The sequence below is a fragment of the Pipra filicauda genome, unplaced genomic scaffold (genome assembly GCF_003945595.2).
Source record: "Pipra filicauda isolate LSUMZ 115617 unplaced genomic scaffold, ASM394559v2 scaffold76_size2844353_pilon, whole genome shotgun sequence".
Classification (NCBI taxonomy): domain Eukaryota; kingdom Metazoa; phylum Chordata; class Aves; order Passeriformes; family Pipridae; genus Pipra; species Pipra filicauda.
In genome coordinates, this window is record NW_024104942.1 from 1,667,893 (window position 1) to 1,695,558 (window position 27,666).

The 27,666-nt window shown below is 35.1% G+C and overlaps 1 protein-coding gene across 5 annotated transcripts in view; it reads right to left on the reverse strand.

Annotated features, from left to right (window-relative positions):
• Positions 1-27,666, reverse strand: part of KCNT2 (potassium sodium-activated channel subfamily T member 2) — a 114,824-nt gene that overhangs the window by 24,300 nt on the left and 62,858 nt on the right. For 3 of the 5 annotated variants that reach the window (XM_027713301.2, XM_027713306.2, XM_027713302.2), the window contains exons 10-22: positions 27,118-27,298; positions 24,863-25,027; positions 23,209-23,345; positions 20,230-20,293; positions 14,434-14,542; positions 8,706-8,814; positions 7,374-7,430; positions 6,121-6,270; positions 4,769-4,998; positions 3,897-4,113; positions 2,520-2,625; positions 2,110-2,282; positions 76-147 (exon numbers count right to left, since the gene is read on the reverse strand). In XM_027713301.2, the coding sequence (XP_027569102.1) occupies positions 76-147; positions 2,110-2,282; positions 2,520-2,625; positions 3,897-4,113; positions 4,769-4,998; positions 6,121-6,270; positions 7,374-7,430; positions 8,706-8,814; positions 14,434-14,542; positions 20,230-20,293; positions 23,209-23,345; positions 24,863-25,027; positions 27,118-27,298 (1,770 nt within the window). The remainder of the gene's footprint in view (positions 1-75; positions 148-2,109; positions 2,283-2,519; positions 2,626-3,896; positions 4,114-4,768; positions 4,999-6,120; positions 6,271-7,373; positions 7,431-8,705; positions 8,815-14,433; positions 14,543-20,229; positions 20,294-23,208; positions 23,346-24,862; positions 25,028-27,117; positions 27,299-27,666) is intronic. The other 2 variants (XM_027713307.2, XM_027713304.2) reach the window with 1 other exon arrangement.

A 27,666-nucleotide genomic window follows, 5' to 3' on the forward strand; every position in this document is an offset into this window, starting at 1 on the left:
AACATGCAATCACGATACACACAACAAACCACTGAGAACTACAATGTTAAGTTTTCTAACAGTTATTTCACCTACTTGTCGATAGAGCCAACCATGTAGTAAACCATTGGAAACCAACAGATTGCATCCAGAAAATGCATATCTGGCCTAAGCAGCAGATGGGATTACAAAATGAAACACAGTATCACAACACCAACATCTCTTCTAAAATATTTCAATAAACTGGTAGGTTTTTTTTTAAAAAGTAACTTCTTTAAACTTTGACATTATAATACCGCTTTAAGCAGGAGAAAGGTTTGTAGATAGCTATGAATCAACAGTTTGCTGTGATCATAAAGAAGGATCAGAAGTAACACGCTTATATTAATAAATGCTCCTCTAAAATCAGCAATTTTATGGCACAGAACAATTCCAAGTGTAAGAATGAATGACTGATGTCAAGGACACACTACCAACTTATACATACTCCAATGCATGTCTTAGGAGTACTTAAAACAAGCAGCAACAATTCTTAATTAAAATGTGAAGTGGAAATCAAATCATCATTAGGGTTTTGCAACACCTACTCCATTCAAGTCAATGAGACAATATTAGACGAAACTTAATTTTTAAAATGGAATGTGAAAACTAAGATACTATATTTTATTGCATGGTTTCTTTAATCATAACTTTTACTGTGTTTCCTCTTACAATACCAAGAAACACTGGAAATCTTAGAACACATATGATGTGTAGGTATCAGAACAGGCACACTGTAATAAATAGCCTTGATAAGCAGAGAAAACAGGAATACAACAAGGCATAGATATGTTCATTGGAGATGGTTGAATTCCCAAGTCCAATGAAGTAAATTAAAAAATTCCAATTGACTTGAATGGCAGCCTGAGTTCTACCTCCTTTCAGAGGAGTCACTGCAAACGCTGCGTAGAGAGACACAACACTAAGGGTATTAGTTCAATTAGAAAGCATAGCTTTTACTTTATGCTAATCAGAAGTTGTTTTAGCCATTAAATATCACAACAGCATTAAAATGTGTAAACTCAGGCACTCTGCTGGCAAAAAGAGCAAGCACTAGAGGGCATCGTGTGCTCACGGCTTCAGTCTGACTTTGCAAAGTGATTTAGTCTCATTTAGGCTTCTACCAACTTGTGTAATTCACTGTATGACATAGTATGAACATAAACCTTCTCTTTTGCAAACACAGGTGACTGAAGAGCTGCCTGAGGGAAAGTGGGACACTTCACAGCAGGCCTTTGTAGAAAAAAAATAATCCCTTAACCTGGAACCTATCTATACAAAGGGATGTGTCAGCCCTGGAATCACAGCCTACAAGACGTTTTTGCTGCTGTCCTTTCTTAGAACCATAGCTTGTTCTAATTTTCTGTATACAGCTAACCTCCATTTTTGTGTCTTTCAAATTGTGATTTTAAGTACTTGAGCAGTACCAAAGTGTGGAAAAAAAAATAAATTTCATTGTCAGATTATAAATATACCAGTCTTGACAGAGTAGAATTTGTCTTAAATTTTAAACAGCTAATGCAAGAAAGGCTAAAAATTCCAGTGATCCCCAGACAGATATAGTAGTGACAACTATATTGCAGGTTTTAATTTCCTTCCATGATTTTATATAATTGTAGACAAAGGGTGTCTGTGGGTGTTCTCCTGGCTTAAATAACTGTTTATCTTTGAGTCTAGAATTATTAAAAGTGTACCTAGCTGGTCCAGGCCAGTAAGTGCATTGTGTTAAGTAGGTTAGTGCAATTATGTAGCTGTGAAACTGTTACACAGCTTGTTTTTTACAGTGTTTATAAAATTATGTTGATTTTAAAAGTAGTATTCACATTATTTGGGGTATTTTTAAGAAAAACTTAGATGAAACATTAGCTGTGAAGAATAACAACGTTTAAATTTACTATGGCCATTTACAGTCAGTAAAAGCTCAATTTTGTGTATGACAGTGAACATAGGGTGTTATTTTTGTCAATAACTTTCCTCAAAGATAAATGTGCCATAATATTCTTGATTTTAAGTTGGCCATATGAAAAGTATCTATTGAAGTAATGGTAAAATGAGTTTAAAACTTGTCAAAGAAAAAAAAAATCTACTTACGGGTTATCCAGGAGTAACACAATGGGGTTCAGTTCTTTCTTTGGTCGGTAATAAGCTCTGAGTGGAACAATAAAGTTATATAAGCCATTGCCAGCAGTTTCTGCTGCAACTATAATCAATTTATTTTTGAATCCATAGGCTTTGGCATCTTCATAGTAGTTATGTTGGCATCCCTAAAATCAAAATAAGAAACAAGTTCAGTGGATGTGAATATTGTACCAGATGACCTGATATAGACCTGGTTAGACATAAATAAACACTTGGTGATGAAAAGGAGGAGAAAAAGAAAACAGAGTTCAGCAAGTGCTGAAGAAACCTCATCCCTAAGCAGAAATAAGAATTTACCTCTGTTCAGATGCCAGAGACAAATGAGAATGCAGTGTTTATCCAGTAAGAGAAACTTCCTTTACCTTATCCAGTCTTAGACAACAGAAGGGTACTTTTTCATGCAGAAGATGACAAAATGTGGGAGAACTTCCAATATATGGAGAGTAAGGAGGATAGCCTTTGGCATACCTAGAATAGAACAAACATTTTTCAGTAGAGCAAATTACCGAAAGACAGCTGACTGTACTACTATTTTATGGGATGTTTATACATATGTCTAAGTTTCGCAGAGTCAAGTATGTGAAATGAACTGTTTAATAAAGGTCAAAGGAATATATTTTGCTGTTTCCATGAATTCAGTACAACCTAGTGAAAGCTGTCATGCTTCTGTGGACCGAAGAAATTTTGCTTCGGGTTTTGAAAATAGGCTGATATATCATAGTGTGCTCTCCTAGTGTTTTGAACTGGAAACTTCTGAGGAAGTTAAAAAAGGAAAGAAAAGAAATAGCAATAACTGTATTTCTGCTCTTCCTTCTCTAATTTTACTTTCAAATACTTATCAAGAATGAGTGAAGTCATTACCTCTTTGCTTTATTAAAATACTTTCAAAATGGCTGAAATAAATTTTAAATGGCAAATCCTCTTGCTGATAAGATGAAATTTCTAATTTGCCTTAGTTTTGTGCAAGAGGCCTTTTAAATCCCGAGATTTCATTCTGCAGATTTAAGATGACTTGTTCTATTATTTTTTTCCTTAGAACTGTATAATATTTCCTGGGGCTTCTCATGCTTGCCAGTGTTGGAGATGGGAAACTCTGGTAGGTGAGCCACTGGCTTAATTGTGTATTTCACTTTTAACATCCCTGTCAGCAATCCCAATAAACATAATTGCTTATCTATATGGCAGTTACATGATTCAATCTGGGTTTATCTGGGTAATGCATCATTGCTCTCAGTAATACATTAACAAGTATTTTAAATTAGACATGATAATTTTGTCTCATACTGGTTTTTTTGTCATTCCTACATTTGGAAGCCAGACACCTCACCCCAGCATTCAACAAGCCTGTTAGATGATCTGATTATCAATGCATTCTCAGGGCAGGAGTACTTATCTGTTTCCAAATTAGTTGAGTGCTAACTTAGTAACTAAAGATGGTAAGAAAAATGGCCATAAAATATGCTATGAAAAAAACTTCAGACACAACTAGATCTTTTATAACAGCAGACAGAAAATCTCCAGCAAATGGAAGAGTTAACCTGTTGGGGCTTTCTTTATTTCAAAATAGGCTTATGGCATTCTGCTGGCAGAAAATAGCATTTCATAAAAGGGAATAATTCCATAATTGGGCTTTATGGGTCTTGCTTCCTACAACTTCTTGGATTGATCTGCATGTCAAAAAAATCGATAGATGCCTTTCACATAATAGTGGCTTTTCAAATTATATTTAATACACATACTCTAAGCCTGCAGAGACTTCATCATCTGATGGGGTAGTTTCATCTTCTGACTGGTCACTTAGCAGGTCACACGTCTGAAGTGAGGATGAGTCTGCAACCTCCAAAACTGGTGCTATGCTGGGCCGTCTGCCCTCCTTCCCTCCGTCAGGAGGAAGGGCCAGCGTAGCTCCGCTGGACGCTCGGCATCCTGTGTCTTGTAGATCGATAGCCACGGTCCCTGAGGTAGCGTTGAAAACATTTCCTCAGTGTGCTTGTCAAAACATTTCAGTGAGATTCCCGTATTTAGTGGGGATTCTAACTACATGGCCAGAGACTGAAAGTAATACTATATTGATTGTGTTTATTACATTAAAATATAACAAATATTAAAACTATACTTGAGGAAAGTAGCACTTTTTCTGACTGTTAATATATGTTGTCTTGTTAACTACACTTTTAAAATGACACCTTATATAAGAATCCATACTAATATACATCAACAACCTGTAGATTTTCCTAAGGGCATTTTTTTAATCAAAGACACCTACAAAAACTTACTACAGACAACCAGGTAGGAAAGCCAAAGTACTCATGTGATTTACCCAATTGTTTTGCTTTGCATACACTTTAATATTACTTTATTATACACCATTCTTAACCAGTTTAATACCATATTGTCAAGTAAAAGAAAAAGATACCCAAATTCCATTTGTTTTGGTTTTTGTTGTTGTGGGATTTTTGTAAATATGAGGGCAAGTGTTTAATATTTTTACATGTTTTAGTTTATTCACATGATTATAGGTTTCTAAAATTTTAGGAATACGGTTTAAAACATACTAATGTACTATATATTGAATAAGAATTTGTTGTGAGGGTTTTTTTATTTTACTTACCCATGCTGGCTATTATACTGTGTACTGGTAGCCTGGAAGCTCCATGGTAAGATAATTTTGATTCGTGGTTTTTTCTATGCTTTTCTTGCTTCTTAAAAGCAGAATTCTCTTCTTTGGTGATATTTATATAAAAGCATATATCTGTAGAACTCATGATATATCGAGGACCTGGATTCAGCAAAATGTTTTTGTTATCTTCCTTTCTAACACCAATCAGACAGACTCCAAACCTTAATTAGAAAAGGAAAGGCATGGTTCATTTTGCATAGTCCTGCACATACCAGAATTTCCATTGTCAAAAATGAACCTCGGGTATATTTTTATATTTTGCACATTATGAATATTTGCAGATTTTTGGATGACAAGTATGTTTGAAAAATGTTGTCTGCTAAATAGGCCACTTCTGATCAAGCAGTTTTTATGAGCTCATGAATTCCTAGGCAATTGAATCGAATGGTTTTCTTAATCCCCATAATATTCTTATAATGTTGTTCTAGTTGTTTTTTTTTTTCCTATCAGATGAATAGTCCCTTCTGGGAAAATATTAGTAGAAAGATGGATATATAACATGAAAAAGTATTAATCATGTTAAATTGTTGCATTATTCATAAGTAATGGAAACCATTTTCCTAATTCATTTTTGCGATTCACTTCTAGAAATGTATTCGATTAGTGATAGAAAATAAGGAATTACAGCAAAAAACCTAATCTTTCATTCATTAAGTATGAGAATAAACTCTGTATTCAGGGTTTGATAAATGTTCATTTTGTTAAATATATACAAACATACGCAATTTGTGTTTATTTTATGTGTTTACCTCATAGAGCAGCATCAAATAAGTGATGCATCATCTGGAACTTAAAGAAGATATGTTATCATCTAACAGAAAAAAATACGGGTTTATTTCCGAACAATCACCAGAATGTACCGTATGCCACCTTTAAATTGAACGTGTTGCATAAAACGGTTATGCCACAAAGGAAGCCAGATTTCCAGCTGAGTCCTAAATAAATAAAAACCCCACACCCTCCCCCTCATTCTTTTCCAGATTGTTTTGGGCATGGAAAAGGACTGATGTTCTCATAAAACCTCTCTAAGGTTCATTTTTTTTTCTGACTGTCCAGCTTATGCTTTATATCCTTTACATTCTACTCTCTCAGACTGAGAAGGCCTGTACAGAATGAACATGAGCTTTTACCTGACCAGCTATAACTTACAGAAGTATACCCATATGAGTGGCCAGGTACAGAGTAATGTGTATTACTGTGCGTTTGAGTGCATAGCTGTGTTGCAGACAAAACAAGCAATTATTTGTTTGAACTTTTAACTGTTGACAGGAAAATAAACATACTTTTTATGTGCATGGAAAGAAGCATATGTGAAGCTCTTCCCCTCGTACTCAGCAAAAAAAGTACTTTCTTCCAGGTTAATATGATACACTTCGTTACCAGAGCATCTGCCATACATTTTCTGCCATTGTTCTGGTGACTGCTGACACTCCCTGAAACATGTACAGATAAACAGAATAATTTAAAATATAATGTAGAATTCTTATTAATCACAACAGCGTTTCATGGCAATAGAAACTACAAATGTCTGTTAAAAAGGTCCATTAGGCTGATCTGAAAGAAATATTTGAGATCAAAGCCTGGTAATACTGTAAGTACAGAGATTATTTTAATGAATTAAAGAGCATTTTCTGCTAAGTAATAGGCATATAAGATTATGTACTTTATTATCAGGAGAGAGATAGCTGAATTACTTTAAATTCACACCATAATAAGTAGATTCATTGCAATTTAAAGATGACAGGTGAAACCACCAGCATGCTCATTCTACTCATAAAGACAGTATCTTCAGATGCTTTGTAGCAGACTGTGTGGTTCCTGTTTGAAGTAGGTAAAGAATCATTAATAATAACTTACATAAGATAGAGTAATTTCTCTTTGGTCACTTTATCTGTAAGAAAGATTTTTTGTATTTGCTTATCGGTGAACTTTACCCTATGGACATTTTTAGTTACTGTATCTTGTATAGTATTACAAGTATATATGTTCTTTTCTCTAGTGCAAGAGAATAAGCATATGATCCTTTACTCTGTGCAGCTAATGTTCTTTATCCAAATGCAGTGTTTAGTGGAAATGTTCCAAACCTCAGCTAACAACAAAACTTGTAGCCCTGGGGCTTCTGTGAACTTTTTTATTAGAGTTTCATGGTGAAACAAGGTTCTGCCTGCCTGAGTTTTACTGGATGTAATGGATACATATATAGACTAGACATACGTAAGTGCAGATAGGTCATAAAACTGACAAATGTGTTCTGTGTTTTGCCAGTTGGAGTGAAGATCTCAAGGTATTGGGAAATGCTCCTTTATGCTTATTTGTACGTTTTCAATATCTTAACACAATTTCTGTTTTTCTTCAGTTTACCATGTTTCTCCACCTTCAGCATGAAAACATTTTGTTTCAGGATGGAAATAAGTAAACCATTTTTACTGCAGCAGTATTAACAAACAGTGCACTTGGTGTAGAACAGCAGAACTAGAAATGAAATTACAGAAAACTTTTCCATATTTGACTTTTCCCCCTAAAATAAAACGTTCACCTGTTTAAAGTCTGCTTGGTTCCAGTTAGTTGTCTAAAAGCTTCCCATGGAGCTGTTCTGCAAAGATCACATTAAGTACAAGTCAGTCAATATTTTGTGTCATAATACAAACCCTAATAAAGTCCTATTACTGAATTAGATAATGAGATAACATTTAAAGATAAGATTATAATATTGAGATCAATAATAAGATTATAAATAAGATACAAGGTAGTCCCTTTCACATGTCTGAATTTGTGCTGATGGAAAATTCTCTGATAGCTGTTAGGAATACTGCTTTTCTTTTATGTGCATGTCATATGAAATAACTAAAAAAGGCTCTGTATTCTGTGCTTGTCAGATAAAGGTAGGCAGATGAAGAATGTATTTCATCTCGGTGCTCAGGAGGTATGGAAACAGTATTTTGTTGTTGTCTTCTTAACAAAGCCTGGTACAGACAGTGCCATTAAAATCTTGACATCTGTTGTTCTTGATAGTAAAAGTTCTGGCAAGAATTTCTGTTTTCCCCATTCAGGGCACAGGGGAATACTACAAATGCCACACAGAAGGTTAAATAACTCTGCTTATAAATATCATGGTATTACTGGTCCATGGTAACTTGGAAAAAAGTTAGCATTTTTACAAGACTTGTGTAGTCTTGTAAATACTTGAATATCGTACCTATATTCAGGTATTCCATCTCTACAGATATATTTTGAGATTTACTTTTTAAAGCACCTGTCTGCCCACAACATTTTATTAAGAATACCTTATGATTCCGAGAATATAGCATAACAGAGATATACCAGATGTGGCAACGTTAGTTTAGTAAATACATAGAAGTGCTACTGTGACTATGCAGTCTGTAGAGACACTGTAATTCTGTATCCTTCCAGCAGTGTGGTTATATTAAAAACCATGTATGTTTGTTTGCTTCTTAATGTACAGGAACTGAATAGCAAATAATATATGTTATCAGAAAAACATTTTTTGAGCTCAGTGAAACAGACCTGCAAATTAACATATTGAAATAGGGCTTTGCTGGTTTCTTAAGTAGAACTTTGGCATAGATCCACAATTCAATCTACTAAATTAGAAATACAATTTTTTTTTCATATTTTATGTTGTAGAAGTGGCACAACAGCATGCAACAAACTTAAATATTGGAGGAGGGGTGTCCCTTTGACATTATAATGCCATGACTGAAATATCTTGGTGCTTTTATTGTGCAGAAAGTTCTATCTTCTTTTTTAAAACTGCAGTTGTTTAGGAATTCATGGTAAGCTGTTTTCCAAAGAATATCAGCTATGACTTTTACAAGTTGTTTGGGTTTTTATGGTACTAAATACTTACTGTCCCCTAGATGTATGAACCAACAGTGTGATTAATGTAGAAGTAGCTGGGCATATACAATTTAGAGCTAGCATAGCATATTTGAATTCCTCTTCACACACAACATGATCTGTAGGAAAAAAAAGAAGATATAAATTGTTTTACAAAAATACTTTCAATTGAACAGAATTATCACTTCCTTGTCTAGGAAATCAGTGAAGATGTATCATCCACTTGCTTCGGGATCTTCATCTTCCACTTGAACCTTGGAAATGAGGTGTGTATGATTTGCCCCATCTTTGCTGTCTCTCAGACTGCACGAGGTTTGCATCCAGTTTGTGCTGTCTGTCCTGGATTTACACATGGAGAGGATGCAGTGGCTCTGTGAATCCCACTTCCACTCTCCTGTTGCACTAGCTGTAGGAGTAGAGCTACGAAGCATAGTCTGGTTTGTATCTTCTGCACTTGAACTGCCAAATCTGTACGTGCTTTCAGTGTCATATGAATTATTATTGCATGCTAAGTCAGTTTTTCTTCTGAATTTAGTGTTTGATTCAGTCTATGTCCTTTCAATGGGAGCAGAATTAGCTTCTGATTAGAAAGAATATTAGAGTAGTACAGCTTACCAAAAGATAAGCCATATGAAAATTGCTGAGTAAAAGTAAGTAAATAATTTCCCCACCTAGATCTGAGCTATCTACATAGATATGCTTCTAGTTTCATTAATATATCATTGAAATCCTTAGGACCACCTTGTCTAATATACTTTCTAGTCAGAATATAGCTATAAGCATGCCACTTACTGAAAATAAAAGTGAAGGCATACAAAGTATGCCTTCTTTGTTCCCTATTGTTTTGAAATATCAAGAGGCTTTTCAGTAACAGAATCATTGACTACTGAAAGGAGAAATTAATTCTGTCATTTTCTGAAGATCAAGACCTATTTAAATGTCATAGGGAAGGGATGAATTTAGTTATATAAAGACACTGTCAAATATAAAACAAAATAAGATTTTTCCTCCTGTAAATATATTTCACTTATAGCAATTAAATATTTCTGCAGAAAATATTTCAGATAGAAATACGTTCTTTTAGTTGACCTTATGCCATTAATAAATCTATTTGAATTTCAAACCAGAGATTTTGAGAGAGTAAGACATAGTCTAGTGGTTGGATGGAATATCTGCATTCTGTTACCATCAGTCAGATGGCAGATTTATGAAAGTGAATACCAACTTCCTCGTAATGAAGGAATGAGAATTTTACATATTTTTTAATTTGTATTGGATTTGACTAAATAACCTCCCCTTATTTTTTTTTGTTTAGAATGTTTTTATACTATAGCTAATAATTTTGAAAATACAAGCAAGAAAAAATACACAAGAAAATTATTTCATTGTAATTTCAGATCACGTACTTGAGCTAAATTGGACATGATGATTTAATATATATAAAAGAAAATTAAAATATCATGGCTAGCACAATGCAAATGAAAAGTATAACTTGGACTTAAATCCTCTGTATGTTCTATACTCTCTACCATATGTGGTGGACTTTTTGGACAGATTTTATGTAAAGTATTATCTAACAAAGGATATAGTACACAGCAAACAGAGACTGCTGTCCTACAACAGCCATTCTAATCTTGTATGTCTAAGAGATCCACATTGTGCTGTCAAGTGTTTTTTCATCAAGAGCCATGATGCTGGGACTTGTAGGACTATTTCTACACCAGTTGTAGACTTTGACCTTGTGTGAGTTAATTATGCCTTTCATGACTTGTTATGCATCTGTAAAATAGGTATATGAAAATAACACCCCACAGACTTCAGAAGTGTTTTGACGCTTTTGACTTCTCAGAGGTACTTTGACACCACCATGTGAAAGCTTCTTCAGCGATCTAATTACCACTACTAGAAATATTGTAGCCATTTGAAACACAAAGAGAGGTACTATGGGTTTCTCCTCTTGGCTGCAGTTAAGTTCTTGTATAAGCCACAGATCAGGTAAAAAATACTTTGCTCATTTCTCCAATTCATTGACAGATTATAGCTTGTCTATAACATTACCCTGTTTTGTATGTATGTTCAGGACTCACTGTGGAGCTGTGGTGAGGACTATTCAGAACTTTATCTGCTGCTTTATCTTCTAAAGTGAGAAGGGAGGAAGCTGGGTTACAGCTGTCCCACTCCTCAGGTCTTGGACACCATTCAGGTCCTCTGACAGCAAGTACCAGAATCAGCAAATTGCTCATTTGGGGTGACAGTAAAGCAGCCAAGGAAAACTTCGGTTTATCTTGAAATGAATAATAAATATGTCAAATCAGTTTACCAAAAAGAAATACTGTGATTGCATTTGTACTAATGAAATATTCCATTTAGAATTTCCAGAAGCTGTAGTTTCTGTTGAAAATATATTTCGACAGAAATTATGTTTCTAAGGCTGTCTCAAACAGATGTAGTAATGCAGTGTGGTGAGTTATGGTTTATGTAATGTTATTGACCATAAAACAGAGTCAGAATACTGATTTATGACTGCAGCAGCAGCCATGTGGTAAGCATGTCCTAGACCTGGCATGGTTATTCTGAGAAACCTTACTTTTGTCAATTTAATAAATTAACATAACCACTACCAGACCAGATAGGGAAAAATGCCCATCCATTACCTGGAGACTATTTTTATCTGTAATTGGATAGATTAATCATCAGATGCATTCAATATCCATTTCGGTGAATCTGGACTATGTTCCTTTCAAATAAACTACTGAAGGTTTAACGTCAGACTTCAACAATCTGTACTAATTCATTGGTGCATTTTGAATAAATAGAGAATGCCAAAATGTATCCCCATTTCCTGGAATTGTAATTATGCATAATTTCCAAACAATCAAGGTAAAATTAATTAATTTATTTTCTAGCATATATATATAAATATATATATATATAAAAGTTTTAAGTTCAACTCAGAAAATATGTGATTTAGTCCAGTGTCTGAATTGCATATATTGCTCTGCCAAGGACAATTTTAGTTTCCCATTTGTGCTGAAATGCAAGGCCAGACATGCAATAAGGATACATGGCCTTTTGTAGCCCCATGTGTTTGAAGGAGAAGTGGGAACATAAGCATATGAAACATAAGAAAACTATATGTAACTGCCAACAAAGGAAAATGCAGTATTACTGACAGAAAACCTGGGCGTGTCAAGGCATTTATATATTAGAAATTTCTAAGGAGAAATCAAAGAATTTCAGTTTAAGAGGTAAGACAGTGTTTCCTTGCCCATCTGACAACTGTCATGTTAGAGTGTGTATTTAGAGGGTTCATACCTTAAACTTGCAGTGGGGTTTGCTGGGACAAACACTTATGCCACTGTATTAATAGAAGTATAAGTTACCATTTTAAATGAAGTAGTTAAAATCCATTGTAAAAATTAACAGAAGGCACAGAATGCAAGGATGCATGTCCAGCATCAGGTGAGAAGCCAGGAAACCTGCCTTTCTGACAGGCCATATGACCCTGGACAAAGTAACTCAATCCTCTTGCTTTGATGACAAAAATAAGTTCTCGTGCTCTCATTGAAGACAGGAAGAATCTATAAGTCTTGTTTTCTATGTGTGAATAAATTATAACAATTATATGCTAATATACTATTTCTGATGCCAAAGGCAGAAGATCTCCAGGATGCTATTTTTGGGGGAAAGGCAGTCAGAGTCTAAATTTCAGGACTGTCTCATGCCATCTAGGAGGACTGGTCAGCCTAATCTAAGATGCTGAGAAACTGGGCTTATAGTGTTTTATAAATTTTCAATGTAGTTAAAAGTCAAACTTTAGTTAGGAGGACTTTCTGGAACTATTTGGCTGTATTTTTTCTAAATTCAGAAACTTTATTTTTGACAGTTATAGTCTCTAAAACTGTGCGTAAAGAAGGGGAAAAAAAAGAAAAAGAAATCCTATTACTGAATATTTCAGTCCATAAAAATGCACAATATTATTTTGGGAAACTTCCAGAAGAAAGAAGTCATTTTTTAAAGGAATATTAAATTTAAAAGAAGCTTTTGCATTAAGGCAGTAAAAAAGCAGTCTTGAATCATAATAGGAAAAGCACTTAGAAAAACGTTCCGAATGGTTATGACAAATTTTATTTGTAGGCACTCTGGATAGGTCTATTGTCTGCAGCTCCCACTGGATACATATTTCAGAATGAAGAGGAGTTGGATGAGATGAATAACAGGAGAGTCCTCTTAGGAAAATGTATGCAATTAAATGTTGCTCTCACAGCTCTGTGAGTGCCCTAACCCCTTGAAGTAGGGAAGCATCCAGCAGTGATGCTGAAGTTCAGTTGAAGGAAATATTACCAAAAGAGGTTTGGGGGGGGAGGGGATTGATTGGTTGGTTGTTTTGGTCCAAATTCTCTATCCGAGACTTAGAAGAGATATAAAAAATTACCTCTGTTTTGCAAGTCTAGTTTTATGTAAGTTCCTACAGAGACAAGCCATTAAGGATAATGAAACTCTCTTAAAAACACAATTTGGAACAACAAATTAACACAGTTACTGATAAAGAAAAGTGGCCATGGGTAGGGAGAAGAGATTATGTTTGTGTTATGTGGTTTTAAAGGAGAGATGAAAAAGCATTATCATTCCTGTCACAGCATGAGCCTTATTCCCTGCTGTGCCATCTCATAGTTTGAGATTACACTTTTATAACTTCAGAACTGCTATTGATGCTTTTTTTTCTTCTCTCTAACTTAGTGGTAAATTCAGTAGCTTTTAAAATTACAACTTTAACTGTTGCTCTGGGACTGTTCTGCACTAGAATTTACTTTTTTATCACATTCTGGTATGATGGAGGAGATTAATATTTTTCCATAGAGTTGTTTTGATTTTTGCATGAATCAGCAATCTTTTCTTCCTTAGAATATCTGTCAAGAAAACTGAATTTTCAAAATTAAAGCTGAAAAGGAAAACTTTTCCTCTACTTCAGAGAGATTCATTATATATTAGTTCATTATAAAAGTATTTGTGTGTTTTTGCACATAAGCATATTTATGTACATATGTATTTGTATATAGACAGTGTTTGTATATAGACAGAGAAAGAGAGACCTACCTACATATTGCAGAGAAAGTTTGTCAAATTAAAGCTGGTAATGTCTTTTTATATGAGTGAATTTTTTAAAATTTTCTAGCATCATTTTGCACTTTATGCCAGTTTCTAAGGCATGCATTTTACTGGATGTAGAATTAAATTATACGTCTCTTTCCAAAATGTTTGCAAGTAATTAAAATAATGTTTTCCATACCACTTAGAAAAAAATAGTCCAATGAGAAGATTTTTGCCCCACTTGTTTGTTGAATTAAATCTGGCCTTTTCTGCGTAGATTTTCTTATATATCCCTTAGTATGATTTTTAGACAGAAATGACTTACAGACATGGATATAGTAAGCTGGAGACCTACTCGGATCTATAATTAAGGAGTAGCAATGCGTTATAATGAAAGAATTCTACTCTCTTCATTATGCAACATAAGACTAATAATTCTTAAAAGTGCTTACAACTAAGTGTTTAATGTAAAACATGACATTTTACCATTGATAGGACACATACAGCCCATGGTATTTTACAACACTGCACTCTTAATCAGCTTCTAACCAGTAAATATGTCCAGGGATTCTCACTTTGCTTGTGCGTTTATGAAACAAACTGCCAAATACTAACAAGTGCTTCAATGACTGAAATCTCACACTTACCTGCAAACTTAATGTGGAATTTATTCTCAGGTTTCAATATCTGGACATACAAAGGACAATTTGGAGCAAAGTCTTTAACTGCCCAGGCTCTTAAAATGGTTTGATGATCCTAGAATAAAAAGTATGAGGTGATGACAAATAACCATGTCACATTAGAAAAAGAATCTATTATCAGACTGACTCCATTGAGGAAAACTCATTTTAAGACTAGTAATTATATACCAGCTGGTGTGGATGTTTATGTACACCTTATATAAGTAATATTACATATTATGTGTATTACATAATTACGTATACACATAGACAAACTATCCAGTAATTCTGCAGACGTGGACAAGGCTGAGGCACTCTGTGTTCTCTCAGGCCTCTGCTTTGAGGCAGGCTCAAGCAGGAGGAGGATCACCAGCAGGGGATGATCTTGACAGGGATTGCTTCAGAGACCTCAACCCATAAGAGCCTGCAGGGTCAGATGGGTACAGACAGAGCAGACCAATGTCCTTGAAGAGTTGCATTCTTATCTTTGAAAGGTTGTGGAGACTAGGAGAAGTCTCCAACAACACCAGAAAAATCTGTATTCTCTCCTCCATCTTCAGACATTAGTCTGGAGGAGTGCAAAATTATATTTGTTGGAACGCAGATTAGAGAGCTTGTTTACAGAAATCTTCCACTAATAAGGTATTTTGACCGTCTCCTATCTTTCTGCAAGTGTCATCAAGGGATCATGTCATTTGGAAAGGGGTGACATTTGGATGTGGAAGAATTGTGTGAAAACTTAGATGGCAGTGATGAGTCATGTCTAATTAATCAAGAATGATGTAGCAGAGATGTCTTTCCAAAGAGACTCAAAATTAAAATAGCCTTAAATGAGGACATCAGGAAGTGAGGGTTTAAAATTGTGGCTAAATCTAAAAAATAACAGTTTAATTAAAAGCAGATCTACGTTTTCGTGCAACTAAAACATTTGCACAACTGACGTCAGAATTTTGCCAGCTACTGACCAAAGATTCCAAGAGATTTCTCAGCCTGTTATTTTTGTCCTATGGCAAGGATGAATACTGCTATCCTAGAAAATAATCTATGTGATAATACATTAATATTTTGAATTTTATGAAATAAGACTAAATTCAGTGTATCAGCCATCAGTTTTTAGTTATTTCAAAACCAAAAAGCAATATGAGAGCTGCATCTAGGAAACAATACTTGGATTGAAATGCCTTGCCTAGTCATGGCATTGGTGGTATTAAAAGATAAAATATAAAGAATGATTCATTATATTTGCAGCATCAGCAATAAGAAAAGCTTTCAGACTCCTGAACACAAGGGAAAATCTCTGCCTGGAACAGGGCGTAATTGACATTTTCAAACCATAATATTTTAATGTCAATTGAGATGTTAGCAAGTACTTTTTCTACTAGAAATACTAAAATGGAGTCATAAGAGGAAGACCATTTGAGAATAGTAAAATACATTATTTCAGTTTTTTCTTATTAATAGTTACATAGATGTAGGATTGCTGTACGCATTCAGGAGGTTCCAGAACTTGGATGTAACCTGCTGTAAGTTTTCCATGTATACAGTCACTTTTTCTTATCCTCCTTAGGATTTTTTTTTTTTTTTTGGTCATTTGGGGTTTTGCTGTTTTGTCTTAAGGTGATGAAATGCCAACACACCATAGAAATAGCAAATGGCTGGGTAATGTGACGGATGGCAGTCATATAGATACATTACAGGAGTAGTAAGAGGCTTGGGAGTGGACTAGGGACAAATTTGAAAATCATGTGTTGTTGAAGATGTTACGTAATCTTTTTATGCAAAAGGTATCAGGGAAGCAGTCACTTGCAGTGATGGTGTGGCTTAATGACACAGGGTTTGCCATTACCAGTTTCCTCCCTTTCTTTCCATAGTAATCATTCAGACCACTCTGGCTGGCAAAAGTGGTGAGAAGAGGCTGTTTTCTGTATGCCACATGCCTAGAAGTATAGTTACTTCCATGTTAGATATTTTCTTGATTTTTTTTTTATTATTTTGTCTAAAAAAACTGGTTTTTTTCATAATGTGCAATAATTGTTAAATATAAGAATGAAGATTGTTTCATAAAATTCATAAATAGCATCAAATGATGCTATTTTATTAAAAACCCAAACAAACATAGATCAATAGAAGTGGGTGTCATAAAACTAAAAGTAGGAATCTCAACATAAAATATTTTTATGTAATTGTATAGAAAAGCAAAAGATTTCAAAATTAAGATCTCTTGATGATTATTTGGCACATTTGCAGTCGTAACACTGCAAAATATGCCTTGCGTTCCATTTGCTAACTCTTTGAAGCAACAGTCTACAAACATGTAATATATATAAAATGGATACTTAAATGCCCTGTACAGCTTCATACAATGAACTCAGTGTATGTGCTGTTCATCTAATAACTTGCATTATTGCTTCTTTTTCTCTCTTTTCACTTAGTATACACAGATGTTTGTGTACAAAAGCTGGTTATCAGTGTTTCTGAGCTTTTTTGCCCAGTTATTCTCCCAAATTCTACTCTGAAGAAGCACTCAAGGAGAGAGAGCCAAAAATACAGGTAGGCACTTCAAGTGATTTCTTAGATTCAGTCTCTCCATATAGTATTGGTGATACCACTGTTACAAATGGTGGTTAATATAGGGGTGATAATGAATTTTATGAATGAAAAGCTGTTTAAGTTTTAAAGTGGGTGTAACAGGAATTTAATCACCCGAACTCAAAGAAATACATGTAATATTTTAAAATAAATCTGTTAATTTAATCATCTTCTTGCCACGCGACTTGATAAATTAGTTATATCCTCCTATGTTTGCATCTGTATTTTGATGCCCTTAAGACAGTGTAACTTAGATTGCCAGTACAGTAGTGTCACACAACTTGATTAATGGAAGAGGGGGAAAAAAGGTGCAAGCTTGAACTGGACCATCTTTGAATTTTCAGAAAGCATCAGAACAAAGCTGTTAGCTGCAAAAATGCTGTCATTAAAACTTATTTACCAATGAAATAGCAAGCAATGAACAGCCATTGCAGTCAAGTATCCATGGCAAATGAGTAGATCCTCTGCTTGAGGACTGTAGCTGGGGAGAGAAAAGCTCTCAGGGACTTCGAAAAATCACTTGAGTAGCAACAGCTGTTCTGGTCAGGAATCTCCTCCTCCTATTTTGACAGTTGTCAGACATAGGAGAGGATCCAAGACTGTCTTAATCAGTTTGTTAGCTTCATGACAACAGGGTGAAAAATCAGTTGTAGTTATAAAGATTGATTCTGGGAAAACAGCTGAACTTCCTTCAGCCCAGTGACAAACTGTAACTAACAACTAAAGTTGTTAGTAAAGACTAGAGCTGGAACAACATACGAAATTAAATCCATTTCATTTCAAAGCTCTAGGGGGCAGTAAAATAAAACTAACTAAATAAAAAATTGTCCTGTTTTCTACTTGCATAATTGCATTCCCTGTGAAAAAGTAATCTGACAACAAAAAAGAAAACAAGACGGGGAGGTGACACCTCGTTTAAAAGCTTCAGATCCCACTGGCCCTCAGAATATCATTGCTAGAGCTGAGATACTGCACTATTATGACTGGCCAGCCAGCCCTCCAACAGGGCACTCTGTCCCAGAAGAAGGTAACAGGATCGTGTCTTTGGTAAGATATGCCTGTTGGTATGCTTCAGATGCAAAGATAAAGGAGATCTGATAATAGTCTGTACTGGCAGCTGAAATGTGCTTCATACCAGTTTGGTGTTTCCTGAGGAAAACACCAGTCCTTGAGGACAGAAAGGCTGCCTGGAGAGAGACGGAGCTGGCCATGACTCCAAAGCCCAAACTAGACAGTGCTGGCCAGAATGGATGGAAGCTCCGTGAGCTGTATGTAGAGTCCACTGTCTGCTCTATGGGATGGTTCAGCAGAGGTGAAAATTGTCTTGTCTTTGCATAAATTCTGGAGCAGTTATGAGCAGAGATGAACAGCTGATGTAGCTGTCCTTAATGCTGCATAAACCTACCAAGTGCAATGTAAATCACGTGCTCTGCTTATATACGGGATTTCTCATTTCTAACCACTGTGCAACTGTCATGTATCTCACGTTGTGAGATGAGATGTTGTTGCTGATTTATTCTAAACTCATGGCTAATTTAGGCAAGTGAGTTTGGCTTTTTTGATACTTTTCAGTCTCTCAGAAGTTACCAGTATTTTCCCAGGTATTTGCAAGAACTCTAGCTTGTTCTTGTCCCTAAGTACCCAGACCCTCTGTCCCTTCCAAGCAGTATGCTTGCCTTGCTTGACTACTCCAGGATTACTTGCTGCCAGTTCACTGGCTTTCACTACTGTATTTGCAGGAGTCTACTGCTGATGAATCAAATTCAAAGCTCTTAGCTCATTAAGTTTCAGTGTTTTAGTAGGAGCAAGGATTTATTTGTCAGGGAGTTCAGTGACTTTCTGCAAGCGATAGGACCAGAACAGGATCTTTAGCCTTGAATAAAATATGAAAAATAAATTATGTTTGATAAAATTTGTTCTGAGGGTTCATTTGCCTAACAAGGAAATATCCTTTTTTCTTGCTAGCTGCAGCTTATGTTGCTTTTATTTTTCTCCCTTCTCTGATATGCCGTATGTGCAGGTATGGAAACAACTACCTTTTCATAGCAGACAGAGAGTATATTAAGAAATACTGGATATGTAATGCAAAGCCCTCATTTCCCGTGTTTTACTGTCTCTATTTTTAACATTTAGAAAAATAATTGCTATTCCTTATAATGTAGCAGCAAAACAGTATTTTTAATTGAGATTGCTTAAATCTTACTTACTGAATTATAAACTGGTTCAGTCTTGTTAGGCAACTTGTAAGCATCTTTGGGAATATTCAGATTTATTCTGAACTTCCTTTGGAGTTTGAGATTGAACTGAATAGAGGCAAGCATTCAATAATTTTGTGTATAGCTTGTGGTGAAAAATTTAAAGTTATGTTCATAAATCCTTCCTCAGTGGACTTTTTTCCTGGATTTTTGTGATCAATAATTAATTTCATGAGCTGGCAGGGTTCTAGTTCATATTAAAACAGTTTTTTTCTTTTATCACAGAATAAAGATTTGTATTAGCAGTCTTCCTTTGTGGACAGTAACTTACTTGACTGCAAGTAACTACTAGCATGGGCAAAGCCATATAAACTTATTTAAAGAGTCCTGCCATTTGTATTTTTGAAATTGGCCAATATGAAAAATAGTCAAATACTCTCAGATATATTGGTTATTTGGTGTTAGTCACAAATGAATTTGTAAGTTGAATTCAGCCTTTACTTTGTTAGTGGTGAACTTTTAATACTTCTTCGATAGTTCTGAACAAAAATACCAGTCAGTTGATACATATCTCTTTTTAATAACTATAATTCTTTGAATTGGAAATCAAGAGCAAACATTGACATTAGTCCAGGTGATTTGAATGGAAACCTTTTGACAAACTACTATTCTTGGGAGTGATTAATGACCAATTATCAATTTATCTACAAGGTACTATGCTTCTATGCTATTCTGCCATTGTTCCATAAAAAAAAAAAACTGATAAAAATTTACTTTATTCAGTGTGAAAATTGGTTTTTTGAAGTTTTTTAAAGTTTGTAAGAATGTATAAATTTCTACTTTTTTAAAAAAAATGTGTAACTAAAACAGTGTAAAATCTGAACTTCTTTGGTAGGTAGGTCATGTAATTTAGTATCTAAAGGGCAGTATCAGTATAACAACATGCACATTCATTCCTAGTTATTTCTTCCAAACTCACAGCTGCTGTCCTGTCCACCTCACAGCGGCTGCTCAGTATGAAACAAGCTTCAGCATCATCCATTCTAGAAGAGAGGAGACAAGACTGTTACATTCCAACAGAGTATTTACATGGACTCGTGTTTCACAGTTCATAATCTTGCATATAAAACCAGAACACAGAGAAAGTTTAGTCTCTCTGTTCTCATTTCTTTCCCTGGTGCCAGTAGAAGCCGTGCCAAACTAATAAAAGCACAGTGACCTCAAACACGCCTAATCTGCAAAATAAGTATCTGCTGTGAGTATAAAAGGTGGATAAATAGCACCAGTCTGCCTAGTGTGTAAGGGTATGATATGCCCAAGTTATTATTGATAAGAACGAAAAAGATGGGGCAGGTAACTTAATATAGACTTGTCTTGCCTAGCGATAGCAGGAAGTTGGGTAGACATCCAAGAATAATGTGTTTGGGTTAAAAAACATTTCTGTGTATGTATGCATTAAATGAACTATTTTCAGTTCATGGCATTTTTGATTAGGAAGAAATCACGGGAGCTGTATGAGTAATTTCAGCTAAATATGGGAGCAGTATTGGGAAGATAGGGTCTTTACCAAAATTGTAGGAAATTAGATGAGATTTTGATGAGAGCTGATGAGGTAACTCGGGTGACAGTATATATAGATGATTTCATAAGGAAATGAAACCTTATGTGAACATATTCATCTTTTTCCCCAATGTTTTTTTGTAAATTCTTGAATCACTTCAGCCACATATGACAAGGATGATAACCTGCAACTAACATCTGTGAATGTCATTAATTTATACAACAGAAACATTAATGACATCTGTGTTGAAAACATTTATTAGAACGCAGAGTATGAGAGAAGTGTTATTAAATGTCCTTAAAACTAAAAAAGCTTTGTCAATTATACTATTTTTATGTGCTAGTAAACTGACTCTGAGGCAAAAAAACCCAACAATTCTGTTGCTTAGGGATGGCAGAAATTAAAGGGACTTCATATACAGAAGAGAAATTTGTGAATGAAAAAAGTATAAGCCAAAGAAAAAGAGTGAATATGGTTCACCTAAGAAAGTGGAGGGCAGAGAGAAAAAATATTTGAGGTCATGACAGAATATGGAAGAAAGCTGTGGGGGAAAGAAATCAAGCATGGTAGTGTTATTCACTGTCTAGTGCTAGTCTACATGGAGAATGAGAACTGTTTTAACCAGTTACTGTGTTGTTTCAGTGGCTGAAGTAGCTGTAAAGTCTCCAGTCAGGCTAATGAACAGTGTGGCACCTCATGACAGAATTTATTCAGTTTCTTTGTTAAAGCTGCACACATAAACACTGTTCAGAGAACACCAAAAGTTTGCAAAGTGACGCCTTCAAAGACAGGAAGAAAGAATGAGTATCATTTTTCTAAAGTCAAATTGTGTACTAGGGCATAGAAAGAAAAATAGTCTTTTATTAACTGACTACTCCCTACTTACACAACTGGCCAACTTTTGATATTCCTTTACTTTGTGGTGTGACCTCCATCACGTTATTTTCACATTGGATTTCACAAATAATATATGTATAAATTTTGATAATGAGATACTTCTTAATAATTTTGTTGTTGTTTTTAACCATTATTTATTAGAATAAGTTTACCATGTGCCTTGTTATCTTCTCAGCACATTATGTTCTCATTAAAAAGAAATGCAGCAAACGTCTTGGTACTGGGTTATATTTCATGTTAAATGTTCTATTAAATTCCCACTATGCTGCTTCTCTCAGGAGAGGCTGAAAATTATTCTGTGACAGGTACATTCAATTACATGTTCTGTAGGAAAAAGCACAGTTCCACAGCTGACTACCTCCAGGTTATTATAAGTGAATATCAAGATTATATTTAGGGAACAGCCTAATTTTTCTTCTCCTAATGTGTGGAACAAATGTCAGCTAAATCCACACATGAATTCCTTCTCAAAATCAGCAAGAATAAAAAAAAAAAAAAAAGGAATTTCACATTTCACTAAAAGAAAATTTCTGTTCCTGAAAAAAGCTTTATTGTCTTGTCAAATTTTAAACAGATGTAGAAGTAGCTTTTTTTTTCAGTGACAGAAGTCTGAGAAGATAACACTGCTCATGAGGCTTCTCACAGATGAGATTCTTGGAAATAACTCCCTTTGGGTAAAGAAGGCTGAATGACACAAATAGACAGCTATTGGCTTCATTTTTCAATATCTACATTATAGAGCAATGCCGATAGGTTAACTCAGTTATTTGCTAAGAATCAACTTTCTCTCTGGAGAGTGTAGAGAGACAATCATTCTATGTGAATTCCACTAAGAATTCCATCACAGGCTCAACTGATTGAGGAATGGGGGGGGAGGTGTGTGTGAGGAACTGTGTGTGACTGATGTGTTTTGGTAAGCGTCAGTCACTATTAACTAGCGGAGAGCAGAGAGCATTTCTTAGAAGGGGTGGATGTATGTGGTAAGAGGAGGGCCCTGAAGGAAGACTATATGGAGGTAAAATAGGTGCTTAATATTGCCAGGCTGAACCTAAGAAGAAAGCAAAACTGTACAGTGCGTTCAAAGGGTGATAATTAATTATGTTTCCTTTTTTTCTCTTTAGTTGGTCAGGAGAACTACCATCACATTTACCGTATTTTCTCAAGAAATAGAGACATATTCTATCATTACTGTCATTTTGGAATATACTGTTCTGCTTTTTCAGAGGAAATCACAAGCATTCCGTTTCAATACCTTTAAACACTAAGACAGAAAGACAGTAAAAAAAATCCGGCCAAATGAAAATGCTCACAGATATTTGTTCCTTGAAAAATTTCAGATATTAAGGAAAACTAATTATATCAAAGAGCTTTGCTTTGCTTTCTAAATACACATTCTAAATACACATTTCCTTCTAGCACAGCTTTTGTTGTTTGTTAAAACTATTTATCAAACAATATGAGTGAAACAAAAGCAAAAAAACATGATCAATATTTGCCTACTTGGCTCTCAACAGGTCTTGATCTTTTAGTGCTGAGCCTTGCAGGTAGATAACTCTTTGGGACCACATTGGGATTTGTAACACCCTTCGCACCTGAGCATCCATCTCGGTAGGGCACAAAATAACGACATAATAGTCCTGTCAAAAAAAAAAAGGGAGAATAGTCATCTTATTTTCCTATGTTACCATTTATTGTTGCTGGAGAATGAGTCAGCAGTGACTTGGGATGTCAAAAATGTCTCTGATAGTCACTGATAGTCAGAGTTGATTTCCCCTTTTTTTTTTTTTCCTTTACATTAATGGGTGATTCCATACTCTGCTTCCTGTGCTACAGGTAGTCCTTGTTAGGAAAAGAAAGGTTGGTCTGAAGCATACATGTGTGCAGAGATTAAAAGGAGGGGTAAGCGTAACATGAGAGGAGAAACTGAGAGCTTAGGACACGCCTGTCACAGAAGTCTTCCTTGGGACACTCAGGGTTTGTGGAAAGCTTTGTGCACTGAATGCAGTGCACCTGCATCCTTCAGCTTCCCAGTTCAAAGAATCATTAAGGTTGGAAAAGATCTCTAAGATCATTGAGTCAAATTTGATTTCAGCTGTGAAGGGAATGTATATAAGCTCTTTTATTCTTCCTATGTAGTATTTGGACTTTTCTTCTTTGTCTCCAGTGTATCACAGAACCTGACTCATTCTTCAGGTTAGTTGACTAAATTTTGGATTTCAGTTTGTGTTTCCATCTATAAAAAATGTGATTTCTTTGTGCATTTGCTTATGGCTCTTGCTAGCTAATTATTTTGGGGAATATTTTGGATTTGGGATTCGGCAAATTGCTGCTCAGCCAATTGAGGATTGTATTTGTGTGATTTTTTTGCACTAGTTAATGAAGCATGGTACACAGGTAACTTAGTAAAAGGCATAGAGAAGATTTAGTAAAAGAAATAGTCTGTAGCAAAGGTAATGATAACAAATCCAAATTGCTATCTCATGTAAATAGGCTTTCAGATGTTCCAAACAAGTCATATGACAAGTTTGCAGTAACCAGGGAATATGTGTACACTAAGAAAATCTCTTCCATGTAATTTTTTAAGGTCTTCGTCCTTTAAAGTACAAATATTTATTTCTTAATTTCCACAATTCCAAATGGATCTAATCTTTAAAATCCTGTGCAGGGTGCTCTAGGATGACCCTGCTGGAGCAGGGAAGTTGGACCAGATGGCCCACTGTGTCCCTTTCAATCTCACCTATTCTGTGATTCCAAACACTGGCAAAAAACAAAGCAAAACATGAAAACCAAAAGATGCTTTGACTTTTGAGGATTTTTTGATCCAGTCCCAAAATAATGGGAAAAAAACCACTTTCATTTATTTTCTACTTTGGGATAGAATCTAAGGAATTTGCATGGAAATTCGTGTTTCTAAAAGGACTGGCATAATTCAACAAGACAGTAATTCTACCTATTTAGTCTATTTACCTCAATTTAAAATTCTATACCTCAGCTTCTTACTGCAGTTATAGATTCCCAATTCTGCTAGCTATTCCCAAATTCAGTTTTAGAAATTAAAGACCATTTCAGAAGCCTTTCTGAAAAAAAAAAAAAAAATCAGTATTTTGCGTTTCTTATTTTTTGAATTTTTTATTTTTTCTTTAACTCTCAGTACCTGCAATCTGGGGTGAGCATAGAATTCATTTAAGAAATCCATAAGTAAGTCAATCTTCAGAGAGCTTACACACAACACAACATGTTTTTCTGTCTGAGCTCTGTATCGACTGTAGTTTCCACCGGACTTTTGTCTCTCCATCCATAAATATGCCAGCTGTTCAAACTGCAAGAGATGCCAATTGTCAGTGGAATATAGACAAGGTGTGCAGTGCAACTGTATAATGACTTGACAATGTTGCATAATTCAATCTCATGCCTCTATGAAAAGCTGCCCTTAGCCCACAATGTCTTTTTCTTTGTAAAATGTTCAAGTGTATGAGAGGAATAACAGGGTGATTGAAAAACATGGCAATAGTGCCAGAATCTACCACACACAAATAGCAGTGAAAGTTCATTAAAATATCATGAGATTACATTAAATCTTAAGATTTTGGAAAAGAATGAAGGCTGGCACCTTATTTCTTTAAGTATTTTATACCTCTGGGCTCTCTTTATCTAGTGCCATGTGACATAAGTGGTTCCCTCATATGAAAGGTTAAATTTTCACACGTTACTTGGATAGAAGCACCATTTGACTTAGTTTGGGCAATAACTCTTCCCAGAGATTTTATAATGTTCTGAAGGTGACCTGCTGTATACTCGCTAGTCTGTCTTATAAATTTAGATACAATTTAAAACCACAGAAAACACAGTAGCTGTTAATACAGCAAATTTGCTTTTGTCACCTGAACAATATAGGCAGGCTAACAGTAAATATTACTAGTCTGAATCCCTGAGACTAAAGAGAATACTGTAGCAGTCTGTAATAAAACATACAAACACCATTTCAAAGCTTCTTGTAAGTAATACATGCTTAATACTGAGGTCAATTTAACTATATGTTTCTGTCATAGCTGCTTTTTCTCATCCACATTCAACTGATGGTGAAGTTGAATCATGAATAATAACTGATTGCATATCATAGCAGGACAAAAGTTCAGGAAAGAATGCCTCCCACATTCTGTGTATGGAAAACTGAAGGAAGCCCCATTACCACTACAAAGTTATAAAAGAAAGTAGCTAATAATAGGTAAATTTATGTGAAAGGCCAGTAGATTCTAGATTATTTACTGCTAATGTAGACCTCTTATTTCTGAAGTATGAAAGATGAAATATCTATATTCTAGGAAATTGCAAATTTCTTAAGCAGAGCACATTTTAGTTTTCAATAGAATATATATTTTACTAATTTTTCACTGAGGGAGCATATAATTGTATTAGCGCATACATCTGTGAATACAGACATTAAATATTTAGGTTATAATTAGAGCATTCAAATAACTTCAGTAAAATTAATGCTAAGAGCTTGAGCTTCCAGCCTCCCAGGGTTTCTGTGTTATCTGCTCACAGTGAGCTTTAGTTCACTGTCAAAGAAGTTGAGTCTGGAAACTCTGCCTGTGTGAGAAACTTTGGAGCTTCATGGTCTAGCAGGTCTACCATAAGCTTTGATGAAAATGCTCAGTGTCTCCCCACACCCTCTCTTTCTGTCACAAGGTCTGGGTGATCAGTGGAACAATGAACATCTTGGCAGGGCTTCCCATGTAACCTCAGAGTTTCTGTCATCCAGCCTCACCTAATGAGCTGGAAAATGCTTGGTGCAAATTTAACAAAGCCCTTTGAATCCTTGAAATATTTGGATTTTCACAAATCAGTCTTTTCCTGTTAAAAGTGTTAGAAAGTCCTAAACCTAAGTAGGCATGAAAAATTCCTAACTGTGCTTTTGGTTCTGTGTGTGTGTGTACCATACACAGCTGTGAACCCAGTTTGCTGGAGTTGCAGATTTAATGAGATTTTTTTCAAGTTAGCACTGAGCTGTAAGAGTAAGAGAGGAAGTGGAGAGAACCAAGATTAGAAACAGGGAGAGCCTGCTGAGGAAATGCTACACTCATAAAGAAAGTGCTGGCTACTGTTGTGCTTTTTTTTTTAAATTGCTCCATTAATAACAAACCCGTATCTCAGGATAAAAGAAGGGCTCTGTGGTACATGACGGGAGCAGAAAGCTTTCATCAGCATTTGAAAACTGTTATTAGTGCTCTGGTTTTTAGTATAAATCTAGAATATAGGAGAACATACAGGAAAAAGGAAAAAAAAAAATAATAGAAGATGGTTCTTTTTTCTGACATTTTTTATGCAATAATAATAGTAACAATAAATTATTTCAATTATTCTTTTGTTTTAAAAACAATTCTAAAGAGAAGAAAAATCCAAATTTACCTGAATGGGCAGCACCACAAGAGCAACACAGATCATAATGACAACAAGCAGCTTTGAAGGCCATATCTTGGGTGTAACATCCCCAAAGCCCACAGTGGAAAATGTCACTATGCAGAAATAAAGGGAGTCAAAGAGAGTCAACCTGTTTCCTGCTCGTTCCAGATGCTGAATTCCACAAATACTATGTAGAAAAGAATGAATAAAGACATGAAAAATAAAAACTGTTCAAGCTTGATGATTATATGTGCAGAGAACTATTTATTTTCAGAATTCATAAATTGCTTAGCAAAGACATTTTTTCAAAGAAGAGTAAAAATTAGTATCAGAACAGAAGTGCATTATTGATATAATTTCCAAATGTCATTTGTAATAAAAGAAACTCATTTTTTGATTATTCCGGTATGATAGGCACAACTGTTGCTAGGCTTTGCTTAGTGGCTGTTGTGAGGGAGAGGTGGTATATAGAACATTATGGATTGATGAAATTCCTTTCTAAACCAGAACAAAACAGATGGTATATAGCTGCCACCATTCAAAATTTTTTATAGA